A 19,177-nucleotide genomic window follows, 5' to 3' on the forward strand; every position below is an offset into this window, starting at 1 on the left:
CACAGCCGCGTATTTCAGGAAATGCAGCTAAATAATTTGCATTGAAATTTAAAGTCTTTTCAATTTATGCATAAATATTACAATTTTATTTTCAGGAAGGGTCATTTTGTTGCTGTTAATCACTAGCCTAAAGTTGATATTTGCACATGACAGATGATGGTTGCGCAATATTACGCCTAGAGCTAAATTTGAAATAAAAAGTTGAGAATTTGCGGGGGCCCGTGGTGGTTTAAGGGGGTCCGCGAAGACACAATGTTGAGAACAACTGCTCTAAATGTCACTCCGTAGTATCATACTTGCAAAAATATTTCTATACTTTAAATTTTGGGTTGATTTAAATTTTTAAATGTCCGTCAAAAATTTTTTGATATTTTGCCGGTCCGCGAGGTGAATAAGGTTGAGAACCGCTGATCTATATTATATATTATATTTAGAAAGGACTGCCGTAATTGTAGGCTATTTCTAAGGGACGCTTTTCTATAATTGCATTATTGCTGAGCAGTTATCGAATGTCTGATTTGAAATCTTGCTGCAACAAGACTTAACACATAATTCTCCCGATCTCATCTTCAAAGGTTGTTCACTGACAACAAATACGTTGAAAACTATTTATTAATGACAATCCTGTATGAGATGAAGATTGCACTATATTTTATGGCGATCTTCTCAGCTGAATCCATTCCACTGATCTTGTTCCAAGATCTGACAGCAAGCGATCATTTCCCAGTCGCGAGACGCATCGTGAATCTAAAAATACGTTACAACATTCATTGGGTGTCAGTTTAGATTAAAGCCCGACCGATATCTGTGTCTGTAGAAATATTAGTATCGGCCTACTCCTGTCGATATGTTGTCGGCCTGACGTGATCATGATCACTTCATCTATATCACGATCTTCGGCGATTCATGTGGTCTTGAATTTCATGCTTCAAGCAAGGTATTGTTAACAACATAAAGTTTGGATTCCATGATATCTGTTATGAAACAATGGGCGAAGGTACTTATGCAGTGCTGCCACACCCCCACCTGCCCCAGCTCTCAATTGGGTGAGGCCCCAGCGCGAAGAGGGCCCAAAAGTATTTCGTAACTTAACATAAATAATGGAGCATTTTCTTGGTAGAATTGATACTCTTCAAAATATTCTTGGCGCCTCTAGCGCGATTTAATCTCGTTACCTACCTTCATTTTAATATTTGAACCTTTTAAAAAATAACGTTTGGTTGATCACCCTATAGCGGACCCAGGACGGACGTTTTGGGGTGGCTGGCGTTTGCCGTTTCTGTCCTGCGCGTATGTATCGGCAGCGGCCTGTCCATTTTTTTATCCGTTTATCCTTTAAACATAACTTTACACGCAGAGGTCAACAAGCTAATTATCTTTTCCATGTACTATACCAGAGTACGTGAAACAGTCATATTGGTCCTATCAGATTTTACAAAGAGTCAAATATCAATTATAGTAAACTGTGAGGCTGCAAGCGAAGAGCCGTGACGCATGGTTGCTGCAACGACAGGAATGCGAAGGAGCTGCAAGGTTATCGTGTCAGCACCTAGGCTGGTCACATTGATACGAGTATACTGGTAACTGAATTGAGTATTTATTCTGATGATTTGAGTCGAGTAGCGAAGACGATTTTTTTGATTACTTCAGGTATACGCTCCTAGCCACTAAGAGTTAATTTATCAACTAGAATTAGAGAGCCTTTAGTAGATACTATTTTACACCGTGAAATCCTTGAGGCCAACGATTGGCCGTATCCTAACATACGAAACATGTAGTACAAAGATACGCGCGTTAGTTGAAATGGCATTTCTGTAAAGTCTTGATCAACCCACAGGAATATCACAAATGCACAAGTGAGCAATGAAATTGTTTTGTTCGCAAATATAGACCGAATAAATTTTAATGTGATGTAGATATTTTTCGTGGTAGCATGAATAGGTACATATTTGAACTTCCCGCATAATTGATGTGGATATGACGTTAAAATGAGTGATAATCTATTTCTCTACATTACTGGAAGCCTTTTACTCGATTCAGAATCGAATCACTCAGGCACTCGATTTTAGTCCAGCCCTAGTCAGCAACATCGATTTTCCACTCCTCGTCATCCAAGTGCTATGCCACTATTCGTTGTCTCGTCGGTAAGGTGGTATGCGATATACAACGTACCCTCAGATCGGGGTAGTGACGCAGGTAGGGTTGCATTTAAAACAAATGGTTGTTTAAAGCACTTTGCTGAAAACATATTTGAAACAGTATTTTAAACAAAGGCTTTTAAAAAAACTGTGTTTTTTTCAAGTTGTATAATTATGCCATAGTTGCGTAAATATTTTCCAAATGCATGTTGTATGAGCCTATACGGACGACGATTGCTACCCGATATAGCCGACATATACGATGAGGGATGTCTGGAACCCTCGAAATAGTCGGTTCAACAGCTATATTCAGTGTTGGGATGACTCGAGTCATGACTTGACTCGAGTCAGACTCGAGTCACCTTTTTCGTATGACTTGACTTGACTCGAGTCACTTTGCTAAAAAGACTTGACTTGACTTGACTCGGCGTATCAAAAATGTGGATTGACTCGTGACTCGGAGCAAAATTCACGAGTCAATTTCGAGTCATCAAGAAATCGATGTCGATAAAAATCATTGTGTCTTGCATATGTTCGGATTGTACGCGAAACGCTGGTGTAACCCATGAGAGCGACAAATCATTCAATGATCGTGCGTTTTTACTGAGCCTCCATTGTTCTCTCACAAATAAATTGACTGCAAATGAAGTGATCGAAGCTTACAGCCTACGCTGTCGCAAACTAGTGAGGTACAGTAATCTTATAGCAAAATGTGTATTTTTGTTCTCTATTCTTAACTTGAAAAAAACATCCTGTTTTATTGAAATTGAATTCCAATATAGTTTATATAGTCCTCAAACCATTGGCGCAGGCTAGAATTGTATCATATCAGTTTGTAAATGGGTAATGTATCGCATCTTATCAATTCGGTTCTCTATTCTCCATTTTGGCTGGTAACTATAATCCGAGGCTATGCAGTTACTTACGTAGTTTAGCATTTCTACGTATATATGTGAGCGATAAACCGTCTTCTTGAGTTTATATTTAACTCTATATTCGTTCATAGGTCCAGAATCAAAAACCACTCAGTCTGTATTTCAGACAGCTAGCAAAATGCAATGACGTAAGAATGCCTCATACTTAGAAATGGCAACTTGACTTGAATTGTGACTTGACTCGTGACTTGACTTGACTTGACTCGACTTGACTCGAGTCACCTCGAAAAATTGAGTGACTTGACTTGACTCGAGTCACCTTCGAAAATCGATTGACTCGACTTGACTCGAGTCAAAATCTGCAATGACTCGAAATGACTCGTGACTCGAAGGTAGTGACTTGATCCCAACACTGGCTATATTACGTAGATGTAGAACATTGCTATGGAGTTAATGTTCTGATGATGATGATCACCAACGTCAAAATGATGCATGAAGATGTAGTACTGGTTTAAGATATTTTTAGTCCGCATATCACAGGGGTTGGAAGCCTATTTCGTCAAAGAAGGTATATTTACCATATATTTTCAATTGTGAATATCAATCCACTATGACGCCACAGTTGAATGTGTGTGACGTCATGGCTTAGAAAAAAAATCAAAAAAATGTTTTAAGGAAGGGCCTTGTTTCAAACATGTTTGTTTTAAATTGATTTTTGTTTTAAATACAGCCCTAGATGCATGTACATTACCTTGCGGATACAAGTATTCTCTTATGAAATATTGGATTCTAATTTGGAGGTGAATTAGTAATTCCGAAACGGCATGATTTCGGAATTAGACTCTTCCTCCCATTACAACGACATGCAAGTAGCTATTTTCATAGGTAGATAGCATGCGTTCAATATTGAGAAAATAATTCCATACCCCGACCCCACGATTCCTGATATCGAATGGTCCTGATTCAAGTGTCAATGGGGAAATGTCCGGAATGACCTTGTGCAGCATTCCTCTGTCGTCTGTCGAATGTAATCCCAAATCTCCAAGGTTACTGAGATGTGAAAGACGACAGTTACTGTGAGTCAATATATTTCCATTGGCCGCTACTACAATGGGAAAACATATGTCAATAAACTTGAATGTATATCTAATAAGACTCATACTCCGCTGACGTTATGGTACGCAGCGTTGTCATTAAAGTGCTATTGGCTGCCTAAATCGTGGGGCTGTGGGTGAGACATGAGCATGATCAGATGGCACCAGCGTATCAATAATGCGGCAAAAGAGGCTTTCTCTCCTATTCTTCATGCCTTCGCATGCCCGAAATTTTGAACTCCTGACCTTGCCATTTCAAGAAGTGCAGGCTAACTTACTTACTTCCCGTCAACGCCGTCATCAGGATTAAAATGAATCACCGATGCTCCTTTACACGATAACGAAGAGCTGGTAGCATTCTCGTGGACGTGTATCTCGTAAGTGCCGGACTGCGTCGAAAACTTGTGAAGATGAAGATTCACGGCAAGCTTTCCACTCTGCGAAGATTTCGGCCATAATGATTTTCCATTACCTTCCCTGTATTTTCACTACGCAGAGTGTAGACCAGTTGTTCCCAACGTGGGTGAGATCGCCCCTCAGGGGACGATTTTGAGAAACAAGGGAGCGAAAATGCCATAAGGTGGTGACTGGGGGGCGATAGGGGGCGAAAATGTTAGAACATCCAATGGGATGTATTTAATTGAAATGGTAAAAAAAATGCGCTTGAAGACGGCTTACTCTGCATATAATCCGAAAAAGAGGTCAACTTGACGGAAAGTAGACGCGGAAACCGGTTTTCCGAGCACCTACCACAGTGATTCCCTAACTGTGTGCCGCCACATATTAATAGGTGTGCCGCGAATATTTTTCTAATTTATTTAAATCAAGACACGCAGGCAAGCACACGCGGAAAAGGCACACTAACCACTGCTATATGTGATAAATAGGCACATGTGAACATTACAATGGAACCAATCATGACATTGCCGATGAGTAGATTAATTGTCACGTTCTATAATTGGGCTGCTACGTGCCGAAGAATCGTTTCATGCTCCTTGTGAAGCATCTCTTCAACATAAAATTAGTCCGCAAAACCTGAGCACATTGCCTGGATTTCAATTCGCATTGCAATATTCCGATGTGGCCAGTAACGAAGTACTTCTACTTTTTGAAGTATTTGAAGTAGATTTTTCCTACTCGCACTACTTTTTAAGTAGTTATGATTTTAGACTACTTCTACTTCTACTTGACAGTTTTCAGTTTTGTAGGAAAAAATTTGCGTAGAATACCTACTTACTTACTTTTGAACCACCACTCATACTTCTACTTGAGTAGAAATTCCGGCGTTACTTGTACTTCTACTTGAGTAGCGACGGTGACTACTTTGATCACCTCTGACAATATTTCGTCTCACGATTTGTTGTCCACAAATTTAGATGGGTAGTCAGTCCATTTGGAAGCAATGAAACAAGTAATCTCATTGAAGAACAGCTTATTGATATATACGAAACATCACGTTTTTTAAAACGTTGTTTCCACAAAAATGGTTGTCTCATTTCAAATCCTGACCTATATCATGATAGACACAAAAGCGACCCGAGTTGCAGTTCCATTTGTGTCTCCATGACTATGTGAACATAGCTTCTTTGTTTTGAATGATATTAAAAGCTGTGCTCGAGAGAGACTGCTTGAAATTGACGACTAAATACGGGTATGTCGTCAACAATCCAATTTAACTTCGTTTCATTCGCGACTATGTTCGTCTAAATGAGCATAGCTATCGCATTACCACGTAAATTTTTTCTCAAAAAACATATTTTTTTGTAAGTGTGCCACGAGCGTTTAATAATTTTTCTTATGTGCCACAAACATAAAATTTGGGAACCATTGACCTACCACCTAGGGAATATGGTCTTTTTTAGTAAATTCATTATCGATCAGAGTTAAGTGAATAGATCTTCCGTTCACGTGTCCTCTTTTTTCGGATCCATAAATATGAGGGGCTAAAATTTGTGTCGAGATTGATAAGGAGGCGATGAGTCGAAAAAGGTTGGGAACCACTGGTGTAGACTATACGAACCATATCGGGAGGCTTTTCGACTTAGACAATACTTCTGTGGGAGTAGGTGACTAAAATTGAAATATTATCAGGCTCTGCAAATAAATACCAAAGGACATCCTGGCACCGTGGGAAAATAGTGGTTAACCTCCTCTGTTTTAAAAGAAGTTGACGGGACATTTCCGATTTCAATCTGAAATTCAGATCCTGTTCGTATATCTACATATGGTGAATGTAGTGAAAAAAGCTATATCCACCTCGTGCATTTGCTTTCATGGTAATCTGATTTTACGGTTGCGGTCAGGGTTGCATTTAACACAAGAGGTGCTTTGATATACTTTTCCTAATACACATTTTAGACAGTGTTATTCAAAAGTTTTATCATTATGACATTCAACAAAGCATGTAATATGAATCTTCGGAGGACATTATGAATGATTGGAACCCACGACATCGGCAAACTAGTGTATTAGAATTTTAGATGTTACCTTCATGTACAGCAATTAACGAAGATGACATTAAATATTCAAAGACATTGAATTTGCTTTCTCGGTACATATATATATATGACTTGAATAACCGTATCAAGCTTACATCGCTCTCCGTAAATGTGATGTGACCGTTGACACCGACATCGCATTTCGCCACAGTTTTGGAGGACACAAATGATATGCAGACTGCAATAAGTATAGTCCAAGTCTTCCAGGCCGACATTGTACGCTATCAAAGTATCTGATCAACTTAGATTTCTAAACAATAGAAACTAAAGTTAAACTTTTTCCACACCCAATATAAATTTCGCGCCGAACTGAATGCATTCATTTTTTAAATGTCGAATGTCCGCGTGACTTAGGACTACACCTATGTCTATACCTATATGAATTGACTGACAATGATCATTGGGAATATATCCAGCGATAACCTCTTGAATCAACATATTGACTTCAGGAATACAATAATATCCTGTTGAAATGCTGGTCGTCGAGGTTGAAAAATACTACTGAGATTTCGATGGCGACTTGTTACTTTTTTTGCTTCGTGGATAGCAGCAGATGATCACCCTGAGCGTCCCATGGAGTCCACTGGATGTCAAATGCTGAATGCCTGTAACTACCTATTGTACTTATCCCAGACTGACTTGCCCAAGGAAATACGAATAGAGCCCACTTTGACCGCCTCTGATATTAATCAACCTCGTGATGAATCTCTAATGTTGTGAATAATATACTCAATTGGCATTTTCTGATTTTCTGATCGCGTACCAGTACAGATCGTCATTTTTTTTATGGCTGTGGGCACGCATTTATGAACTCTACGCATAGGCTAAACGTCGCAATATTTATTAGTGCGCTTGAGCGTTTATTATCGCTGCATCCAGGAATAGGCCTCATTGAAGTTTTAACAGCGATTTATAGGTTCTAATTTGTGGTTTCATTGACGCGAGGTGGTCGGGCTTTACGGGTTCGATTCGGGTCGGGCCTGACTCGCGCTCGATATTTCGGCTTAAGTCGGGCCGTATCACCACCTACCAACGAACTATGTATATTTGTAGCCTACTACTTTTTGAGCTGATATCGTGCTCAAATTAAGCTGCAATATCAACATTGAGGAGCGTCTAGGTTCGGGTTCGGAACTCTACGGTTCTAGTTTGGTCTAGGCCCATTGTTCACGGTTCACTTCTATCTCTGAAATGAACGATTGGACAAACCCTTTATCATGGCTGGGTACAGCGATTTTAGTACCGAATCTGAATCGGGTATTAATTTTAATGATTTATTCGAACACTGAAATTATCCACTACTTGCCATTAAGAGTTAATTTATCAACTACAGTTTTGCTGCTATTTTCACTGTGTAAGCCTTGAGACCTTGGTTAGTCGCATCGAAGCATACGAAAGATAGTACAAAGCTAGTCACGGTAGTCGAAATGATATTTTCTGCAGGCAACGATCAATATAATAGCATTGTCACCAGGTAAAATTTGAAAGTCGTACGAAACCTTCTACAAAATACTCCATAATTTATGTTGATTTTCGAAATAATTCGTCCGCTCCCCATCCCCCATTGGGTGCTTCGGGTACGACATTTGCGGTCTTGATTGTCACAAAAGTGTCAATTAAATAGACATGATAGAAAAAATATTATTGTTTCGTTTACGTGAAGTAGATCTAATAGCATTGTATTATTTTTCGTCGTATAAAAGTTTCACACTCGAACTTCCACATCTCTCATCCTGACGTCACAACGAGTTTTTTTCGCGTCTACCTTAGAGCCAGAGTTGAGATGTCATTAACATGAGATCTAACATATATTTCTTCATGCTTCCCTATTCTGTCACTGAGCAAGATTTTCGATAAGGGATGCAGGCAATAGCCATGGGCAAGACGCGCCTCGCGAATTAATTTCGATCTTTCCTCATCATATCCAAGCGCGAATCATTGCGAGTTACGCCTTTTGAAATTCTGCGATCTGCGGAAATGTTTCCTACCCTGTATTGCACCAACTTATCGACGGATCGAAACGATGCCTAGAATCAGCATTTCACCTGCATCGACTGATTGCAAAATTCCTGTCGCGCAGGAGACAATTGGTTTTCAGTTCCCAAAGGAATGAAAGGTTGTCTCTCGTCTAGAGATAATGCATATGTACCTCAATATATTTCTTGTGTTGCAGCGAAAGTGCCAACGGTACTTCGTGACCGCAATCCATTCAGGTTTAAAGGGGCACTGCACTCTAAAAATGATGTGGTCTCAAATTGAAAAACAAAACGAAAAAAAAATTTGGCTGCAGCCATTTTTCTCAGAACGCCACCGTAATGGAGCTGCAATTTATTGAAATTATCACAAGAAATTCACGCTCCAGCAGTCACGCAGAGATCGAAGTTTATATAGTTGTCAGCCGATGTTATGAAGGAAATATCTCGTACTCGCCGAGGGGGTTTAGATACCGCGTTGAACGGAAGATGTTTAGTCAGGAGATTTAAGTCAAAATCGAGCCTAGTGTATTCTCTTTCTTTCGTGTACGACATATTTACCTCATAACATCGGCTGACAACTATATAAACTTCGATCTCTGCGTGACTGCTGGAGCGTGAATTTATTGTGATAATTTCAATAAATTGCAGCTCCATTACGATGACGTTCTGAAGAAAATGGCTGCGGCCAATTTTTTTTTCGTTTTGTACTTCAATTTGAGACCACATCATTTTTAGAGCGCAGTGCCCCTTTTAACCTGAATGGATTGCGGTAGCGAAGTACCATAGGCACTTTCGCTGCAACACAGGAAACATATTGAGGTAGGCCTACATATGCGTTATCTCCAGACGAGAGACAACCTTTCATTCCTTTGGGAACTGAAAACCAATTGTCTCCTGCGCGACAGGAATTTTGCATTCACTCGATGCAGGTGAAATGCTGATTCTAGGCATCGTTTCGAGAGATCGAAGTTTATATAGTTGCAGCCGATGTTATGAAGGAAATATCTCGTACACGACAAGGTGGTTTAGACACCGCGTTCAACGGAAATGTTTAGTCAGGAGATTTATGTCAAAATCGGGCCTAGCGTATTCTCTTTATTTCGTGTACGACATATTTCCCTCATAACATCGGCTGACAACTATATAAAGTTCGATCTCTGCGTGACTGCTAGAGCGTGAAGTTCTTGTGGAAATTTAAATAAATTGCATCTCCATTACGGTAGCGTTCTGAAGAAAGGCTGCGGCCAAAAGAAATTTCTCGTTTTGCCCTTCAATTTGAGACCACATCATGTTTAGAGTGCAGTGCCCCTTTAAGCACTTTTATTGTTCGGTGGTGGTTGCGATGTTGTAACACTAAAATCCTCTCTCGATGCACCCTAACAGCTAAGTAATCATTGAAGGCAATTAATTTTACGGGCTTCAAACTACTTTCAAATGCATTACATCGCGCGTAGGCCACGAATGTTCGATTTATTTACTATTCATGGCCGATTTGTAGCCCTTTACGGTAAACGTCCGCGTGCCACTAAACAGCCATAAAAGCATCAGCTGAGCGCCTCTAAATTCAGCGAAACCCGTGTCGATGGTATTGACTACTGGAGGAACACATTAACAGAAGCTTTTTCATCCAAACTTTTGTATCAACTACACCCGTAGTGTTCCATGGAACATCGGTTTTGAGTCACTGTAATAGACATATAATGAGACTTTGCAAAATGCTGCACCTGAAGAAAAAGAGAATACACGCGTCGATTGTAATCGACCTGTGAGGTTGTGAAAAACCTGTCAGCGACGCATATCATTGCTGAATGCTGACGCATTCGCAATGTCTGCAATTTTTATGCGCGAACCTATTAAAATATCATGCGGTTAGGATTGGTTTGATTGTTCCGAATTTTCTGTGAGTAATCATGGTTTCGTGAACATGACGCATCTCACACTCTGGACATGGCAACAGCTATCTATAGTAGGCCACGGTCTACTGCTGTCGGTCATGTAATACATATGACTTTGTATACTATACCGGGATGCCAGAACTCCGTGGATAATCTGAATCACTGGTATGACGGCATCAGGGGATTTCTGACGTCGAATATGCCTGTCATATTCGTTTCAGGTAAACTGAAAGGTGGCGATAGGGAGTAGATTTTATTGAAGTATTCATCGAGCCAATTCTTCTTAGGGGGCGAGTATAGCGTCGTGGTTCGGGTTGCATATAAAACAAGGAATGTTTCAAAACACTGTTTTAAACAGTGTTTTAAACGAATACCATTTCAAAAAGTAAAATTTTGTTTACACAAGTGGTATGGTTTTGTCATAATTATATACAAAATTTCGAACACGAGTAGTATGAACTTTTGGAATACTTGCACTAGCTATAGTTGACGTTTACGATATGGAATGATTTCACACTTTGACATTGTCGGCGATTAGACAGCAGTTTTATCACGAAGTTATCTATAAGTGGAACGAAAATGCTTCATGACGATGTAGTCCCGGTGGTCAGAGATATAGTTTGGTCCGTTTAAGACAGGGACCAGAAACCTTTTTCGACAAAGGAGCGATATTGGCCTTTGATTTGTAATTGTAATTCCTAGAGAGTTATAAGAAATATTCATCCACCGTGACATCACAATTGAATTTCAGTGACGCCATTACTAAAAAAGGGTTTTAAACAAGGATCATGTTAGGTATGATTTAAATAGATTTTGGTTTTAAATGCAACCCTTGTGATGGTACGTTCAAACGCTGCAACACCAATGGGCCGGGGGTTCAAGAGGGGTTTGTATGTATTCTCAGGGGTAAGTATTTTGAATTCATGTGGGATTGATTTATTGCAAGATAAAAATGTATTTGCGTAAAAAGGTTGCGACGACCTTACCAGTTGCATGTCTAGTGATGCCAAGAGGCGAAAGACCCTTGTGACATCATTTTTTTACCACGCCACCAAGCATCAAGCATGACGTCATTTCATTGTTGGAAAATATTGCCGCAATCTTAATTATTGCTACCATACGTCCTCCTTTTTCAGGTTCTTGAATATGTCCTCCGAAGACGCCTACATGTCCTCCTTTTTGATAATTCGTCCTCCATTACAGCAGGTATTAGAGCTAATATGATGGATAGATTCGAGTGAAAATGGGCATAAATTACGCTAAACAGGAAATTCGTGGATCGAACTTAAGTGAAGACCTTTTCTTTAGTAAACCGACCACAATTTCGTGGTTACTGTACCATATTTTCGGGATTTACTCCAGAATTCGAAGGCTGAAAATTTTGAAAAACTGTCCTCCTTTCCCGAGTACAAAATATGGTAACCCTATACTTAACTATACAGAAAAGAATTCCGGAAATGATGGCTTTTGGTAATACCGTAAAGAACTTTAAGAATGATTAAGTTCTTTTTATTTTTGAAGAGAAACGTTTCCCCGATCATAAATCCACCCGAGGAGTGAACAAGGCAAAATCTGAACAGCAAACATCAATAAAACGATGTATTCTAATTAATGGTAAGAGGTCCGAGCAAAGACCAGGATATTTGCGGTATGTAGACTCCGTCTGTTTACATTGCACCACAATTCGTAATCGATCAAGAGATTTTAATACCTACCTAGCGAATCCGGGATGAAATATACCTCATGGATTTGGCTCATTATTTTGGAATTACAGCAGTGCGGCTCAGTTTGCACAAGATCTTATCTGCGTATTATGGTATAGAAAATTCACCCCGCGCTGTAATTGAGCTAGTGAATATCCGCATACTGCATTGCAATCAACACCCGTGAATCCAAAATGCTCTTTTCCGCTTCAATATTATTGAAAATAACGGTGCATTATGTCGATTATGACATCATTGCGTTGTTTGAGTATACGCTCCTGCAAATATATCGTTACTATAAACATCAGGTGATATCCGGATCTCTTCTTGTTGTAACCGTAGAGCAACCTTCGTGGAGCCTACATTTTCACCGACATAGAAACAAAAGTCTACCACAATACGAATCTAACTCTAACTTATCTCATACATTAGTACATATTACTTGTGTACAAGATGAACTGTGTGTCAACCAGAGGTGGTCAATAACTTAGTAATTCTGCTTTTTGGAAGTACTCAAGTAGTTTTCCTCTACTTCTGTTACATACTCACGTATATCTGATTTTCGCTACTTCTACTTCGTAATAATTTGTGATCTACTTAATTACTTTTCGCTATTTTCAGTTTGACAAGTAGAACTAGTTTAATCTCCCAATACGAAAGATAGCCTGAGGAATTTCGGGGCTGTTTTCACGGAGTACAAACATTACATATTCATAAACGTCAAGTAAATCCAAAATAATTTGTTGCGCTTCGCGCACAGTAGCTATGGAGCGACAAATATATTTCACGAAAGTATCAGTGAATATAATTTATGTACCGGATTGCTTGGTTCCGCTCACACCGCATTGTCGCCCATATCAAATATTACATCGCAGTAAATATGACCCACCATAACGTTTGAAACTACCGTTTCGCAATCTAGCAATAACGTATCCTATGGTAATCTAGTATCCCATGACGTGTCCTGTTAATCTGGAAAATCCGGCTTTTTTGAATATTACACTTGTTTTAGCAAATCACCTTTGAAGCTTTATCGAAGAAAGACATGAAATATATTTTCCGCTTTTTAGAAGTGGTATTCGTATTTCACTTTCAATTCCGAATATCATACTTTGAGTTTAATTACTCTCAGCTCTTTTGTCCGCAGATCAGCAATCTTAAAGTATAAAAGCAAGTGTTTCTATTTTTTTTAAATAAAGATACACTAAATATACTTTTTCGATCCACAATATTCGTTATTAACGTATACTAATCTCGCAAAGTGTTGAAACCGTATCCGATACAACTTCTCCGTATTGCTCATCGCCTGAACTAGGAGCCTTATAATATGGGGTGGGGAACCGTACCACGATATTCTCTAAAACGCGGTTGTTGTTGTTGTTATTTGTGATAATCATGATGATTGTCGGCTACTATGGTCATTTACACCCGGCCAATATTTTCATTCCATATCATGCCGACTTGTAGCATGGCCCACTTCTAGGCTTTTTGTAAGACACCGTTTATGCAGATGAAGTGGCGAGGAGGAGCCTAGATAAACCTCCAATACTTAGGTATAGGAATTCTGAAGTCGACCTCGGTCGGACTCGAACCACCAACCCAACCCAACTGGTGTTGCAGCCGCGGATTATACCACTGCGCTATCTCGGCACCTCTAAAACGCGTTCTTCTAGTAAACAAATGGTTAATATCGCATTTTCATATCAATACTATAATTTGCATCCCACGATGCGTAAGAATGCTTATTCGGTCGAAAATTGATACCTCCTGGGATGCATCAATAGAATCAAGCTCTCTGCACCTTCCGCATACCTCAATTTGCAGCTTTTGACAGTCATGTGAACGAATTAAGACTGCTTTCAAAACTACTTACTTTTTTGAGTAGATTTAAAGTCAGTCAATTCTACTTCTACTTCAAGTAGTTTTAGGTGTCTTATCGAAGAAGTACTTCTACTCGTAATTGAGTTGATTCTTTTCGCTGATACTTATACTTCTACTTGAGTATCTTTCTTGACTACTTTGGCCACCTCTGGTGTCGACAGAGCGTTAAAAGAACAGAACCATTAAATTATAAGTCTCACTTAAAACGAAAACAGTTCAAGTAATATTTAGTGCAAATCAAGGTTGCTTCTCCTGCGTCCCTTCCGAATACCAGTACAGAAATGCGAGGCCCCACCTTGAAAAGGGTCATCGTATTGTTCGGTTGAAACGCAACAGTGTGACACCAATTGATTAATTGAAAATGAGTTTATAAATATTGGTGATGGAATTAGCATTTCAGGATGACATGGTTTCCATTTCAAAGAGCAACCTCCCCCGCGTACTGCACTGCAAATAACAACAATTAGAACACAGCAGCGTACCAGAAACTGTCGAACATTTCCTACTGACGTGTCCTCGATACTATCACCAGAGACAATATCTAAAAAATGTAGCTGCAGTGTGAACTGTAATTTGGACTGTCTGTTGACTGATCCGCGTATGGTTAATCCGATCATAGAATTTGTTGTATTGTGTAGACGTATATGATTTAACTATTAGCTCCCCCGGCCTGGTGCACAAGACCCCAGTAGTCGAGCACCATATAACCCCTTATACATACAAACACAGCAGTCGTAATTCGACTACTCATCGGTTCTAATTACCTGCAACCAATGACGGCCAAGACAGGCGTGAGATTACAAATCAGATGTATGAGTTGAGTGCGTGTCTTGACGTCTATATATGTAACACCTATAAGACTGGCTCAGGGCACCCCTATAGTGTTCCATGAAACACCATTGTCTTAAACTGCCATTGCCTTCCGTGAATGCCGCATTTCTTGTGGCCAAGCGCGAGTGCAATGAGCTGTGACGAAGTACAGCTATTGAATATTCATACAGAAGCAGTGCGTCGCCATGGTTAGGCAAACTACCAATAATACATTCACCGAACAGTAAACCTAATATTAACTATTCTGGTGTATTATTAGGAAGTATTTTGAATGCGAATGAATATATAGCATGCGGCAAAGCGCATTTCTTCTGGAAATCCTTCTAGTCTGATATCAATATCCCGTCTTTTAGATAGAACCCCGCCAGCTCTTCGGACGCACATTCACGATTCGACGATGAGGAGTGGTTGAAAGCTTTTTTCATATAAACCAGAAAAGCATGGGTATTATACGGCAGAAATGAGTTTCCGGGATTCTATAGCCAACAGAAGTTCAAAGGTATATATTCCTATTTCCAAGTAATATACACTGTATTGAGATACTATTCCCTTATTCAATATAGACTACTTGCGCTTTTAATGTTTTAGTTCATTTTCTATCATATTACAATTGAACTCTTCAAGGTAACAATCTTAAACACTTGCGTATGTTCTTATCCCATCATCATAATCCGCAATGCGCTGCTCCCAGTTACCCAGTGGCGATGTACGACGAACTCGACAATTATGCTTACACTTATTTCAAAGTGTTCAGGCTCTAAAATTGTTAGGAATATAGCAAACACTGATCATATCTTCGCTCCGAAAAGTGATTGGCCGGCATGTTGTTTGTTGGGCTAGGCCTATATCCAATTAGAGACTGTGGTACTGGGTCTACTTGAAACCCAGCTTGAAGGTTGCTGAGCCGAAATCTAGGACAGTGGATGTACCCAGCGTTCCCTCAAAGCGGCGCACGTGCGCAAATGCGCAGTGCTGACACGGTCTATGCGCAATGCGCTCCAAAATTCGGAAGTGATGATCTTTTTTAGTCGTTACGCACTGTTTTCTAAGGGTCTTCAAATATTAGAGGGAACATTGGGTGTACCCACCCTCAAAATTGAGGACACAATGGCATGGTTTTCGTTTAATGTTTTAATGAGCTTGAGAAGCAGCTTCCTAGCTGAAATTCTCGTCATTACACAATTGTGGTATTGTTGTATGATACTTGTGATAAAAAAGTGCCTGTATAGAGATGAATCGGCTGGGTGCATATTGAAAAGATAAAATGTTAACCTAAATGATGGGAAGGGCTTTCTTGTAGCGGTGAAAGAAAGGAAATTTCTCTTCAAAGCTGCGCTGCAGAAATTCAAGTTGTTTCAGAGAGGCTATATGGATTAAAATACGACGCCGCCAATATAAATCATTTTCGCACGGTGCGAATTTCCGAACATTGGCCGCAGTCAATGGCTCATTATCGTTGCGATCCATTCAAATTCATTCATTCACGAATATCGCTTCTCGATGACATGATGATTGAGTCCGGCTCGCCGCCCAAGCAATTATACAGTGGTGGACTTTGTCGATTATACGATCGCTTGGGGCATTGATTGTCGCCTGCAGAAGCCAGGTTACTTACTATCTAAATGGCAACAGTTTGTTAAAAGAATTTTCGAAGGTTGAAGAGGAGGAGCTCATATCTACAGTAGTAAGAGACCGATAGGCGTATCATAATATTGCCGAGTATAGTAGGTAGATCCCAACCGGAAACTTGTGATCATTTAGTCGTATATTACCATGATCAATTGTCCATGATACCATGTTTTAGTTGGCCATGATAGAACTCACGAGTAACCGATCAGTGTGACTGAGAAGATCTTGGGTGAAGAATTTATTTATACATGCTCGATTTTAATCGGGATTATAGGTCTATACGTTTACTGCGGGTGGTTCGGACCCTGAAAGGTTTTGGTTTGCGTATTCTCTGTGAACACGATCCTGGTACGTCACATGAAGTCACAATTGTACTTCCAAGCAATTGTGCGTATTTCCGAAATTCAATATACTATCCCAATGCAATATTTATTTAGACCAGTGAGTCACAATCCTTTTATTGTCGCGACCCAATTTCTCATTTGAATATGTTCTGCGATCCGCGCGTCGCCACATGTGGTAGACATATCACTAAAACAGGACAGCATTCTCGCCCGGACTCAACCACTACCTATTTGGGAATCTAATTACTTTTAAAAATAAACAAATTAGCGCGTTCGCTACCCCCCTCCCTCCCCCAGAAAAAAGCTCACAGCCTTCAGGTTGAACACCACTGCTAAATTGTATGATAAATCCTGCATTTTCGACCCCACACTTATCGGAATTTTCGAAAAAAAGTTTGCGGTCATTTACATCAGGCCCATATTATTATTATGTATTTTCATAAGCAGCCCCTTGCAGCACGGTCCGATTCCGTTCTAGGCTTCTACGTACTCGGGTATGCAGATAAACACTTCCGTTGATCGGTTAGACATCCGATTTTACATAATTACCAGTAATTATTATCACCAATCATGTGTGCACAGCAGGCATGCGCGCGTGAAAAACCTTTTCAATCAGCTGTGGTGCATACACAACAAATCTCGTTTAGGTCACAATAAATGTCATCGTCGGGAGCATGCCCATGAATACTGCTCGCCCGTTACACTAATTTCGTTTCCTGCGTCCTTTGTTTCCGACGCGGCGTCGCCTTTATGCAAGTTCGCATGCATCACGAATATTGACGGATGAAAGTGCTGATATCCTGTAGCAGTAATAAATTTTATGCTAAGCGGTCAATGCCGCGGGAGATCTCACCTTGATTGTAATTACCCACTTTTGTGGTACTATGTTACTTTAATTGCGGGTTTCCCGGTTCCCCACTGCGACATTGTGGGATATATGACCTAACACAGGATTCGGGTTGGTATATATAGTTCCGATATCGTAGTATGAGATATGAACGTGATGTGGTGATGGGACAGGTGTTACTGTATTATCAGCAGCATCCGCTATGATATATCGGCGTATATAGATGTGATAGGATTTATGCGTTACTAAGCGAATCTATTTTTTAGCGGAGATTTTTTAGAGAAATTACAGAATTTGAATTGTATCCGCATTTTCTGATCTAAATTATGGATGCGTGTCTCATTTTCTACCGCTACAATAGCACGTGAGCCTCGCCAAGAGACGTGGATTCGTCAACGGCGATTATTCCTGATTTGCAGAATAATGTTATTGGAATCGCATAGGGTTCATATTTGATAAATGTTAAGCGACTATGTATTTTTAGAAATCAATAAAAGTTCGTGCTTGATAATACAGCCGGTTTCGTTAACCGAAATGATTCAACGCTGGTCTTCAATCTGGTGTGGCCAACGTAGTATTGTTCGGTCCACCTGGGCAGCGAAGACGTCTTTCCGAGACTAATTTGAGTGAATCCGGACAATATTTCCCTTTGTATCCTACACTTATGATATCGATGGATGCTATTACCATAGACCAGGGGTGGGCAAACTTTTGAGCCCGCGGGCCGCATTCAACATCTGAATCCATTCGCGGGCCGCACCAAAACGCAATATTGGTATTTGATCACATAGCGAGGACATGGAGATAATATATGGGCTTATTTAAAAAAACAAACATTGCTTTGATGATATCGTACACGCGTCAGAAACAGTGGCGAGATATCATAGGCTGGTCGAACTCAATAACCAGTGTGTCAAAACTGTAGAGATGAGAGTCGATTGTCCCTATTCTTAGAACAGGATTGAAATTTGAATCTGTGAGCAGCTAACTGCTCATAGATTTACTAATTCCACTTTGGTTTAGTGCCAGGACACACAATGCTGACAGCATCATAACCATGTTAGCATCAAACACGCTTCTACTATATGTGTTGATAAAATATAAATACCCTAATCCTACGCATACAGAAAACGAATCGGATAGTTTGATGGCATGAAATATGACGACTGCGGATGAGAGATTTTTGAATATGAAATTCATACTAAACACAGAGCCATAACTGGGCATTGAATTAAATCGCGCGGAACGCGAAAAAAATTTTCATTTGAGCTCAGCTTCGCGGTCCCTTTCAGATGCTTTCACGGCCCCAAGGGGGCGAGCCCCTCAGTTTGAGAATCCCTGCCTTAGAATTATCATGTTGCAATATACTAAGAAAAAGTTGCACTAATTCGATTTTTGGTGAGCATTTTATCAATATTTTTAATAAGTTTCTTTAAACTCTCGCGGGCCGCACAGAACGGTGTCGC

General features: G+C 40.0%; 2 protein-coding genes across 2 annotated transcripts in view; one reads left to right on the top strand and one right to left on the bottom strand.

The window, feature by feature from the left end:
- Positions 1–594: 594 nt before the first annotated feature.
- On the bottom strand, positions 595–6,937 carry LOC145440745 (uncharacterized). Its single transcript, XM_080318486.1, has 4 exons — positions 6,701–6,937; positions 4,390–4,544; positions 3,940–4,063; positions 595–747 (listed from the first exon to the last, which is right to left on the bottom strand). The coding sequence occupies exons 1-4, from the start codon at positions 6,818–6,820 to the stop codon at positions 667–669; spliced, it is 480 nt and encodes a 159-aa protein (XP_080174612.1). The 5' UTR covers positions 6,821–6,937; the 3' UTR covers positions 595–666.
- Positions 6,938–11,997: 5,060 nt separating this feature from the next.
- The window catches only part of LOC145440724 (uncharacterized), a 53,307-nt gene continuing 46,127 nt past the window's right edge, over positions 11,998–19,177 (top strand). Inside the window, exons 1-2 of the mRNA XM_080318460.1 lie at positions 11,998–12,090; positions 15,245–15,390. Of these exons, the coding sequence (XP_080174586.1) occupies positions 15,352–15,390 (39 nt within the window). The 5' untranslated portion in view covers positions 11,998–12,090; positions 15,245–15,351. The remainder of the gene's footprint in view (positions 12,091–15,244; positions 15,391–19,177) is intronic.

Source organism: Botryllus schlosseri, chromosome 6, assembly GCF_051294905.1.
Source record: "Botryllus schlosseri isolate E-star chromosome 6, Bs_hap1, whole genome shotgun sequence".
NCBI lineage: Eukaryota > Metazoa > Chordata > Ascidiacea > Stolidobranchia > Styelidae > Botryllus > Botryllus schlosseri.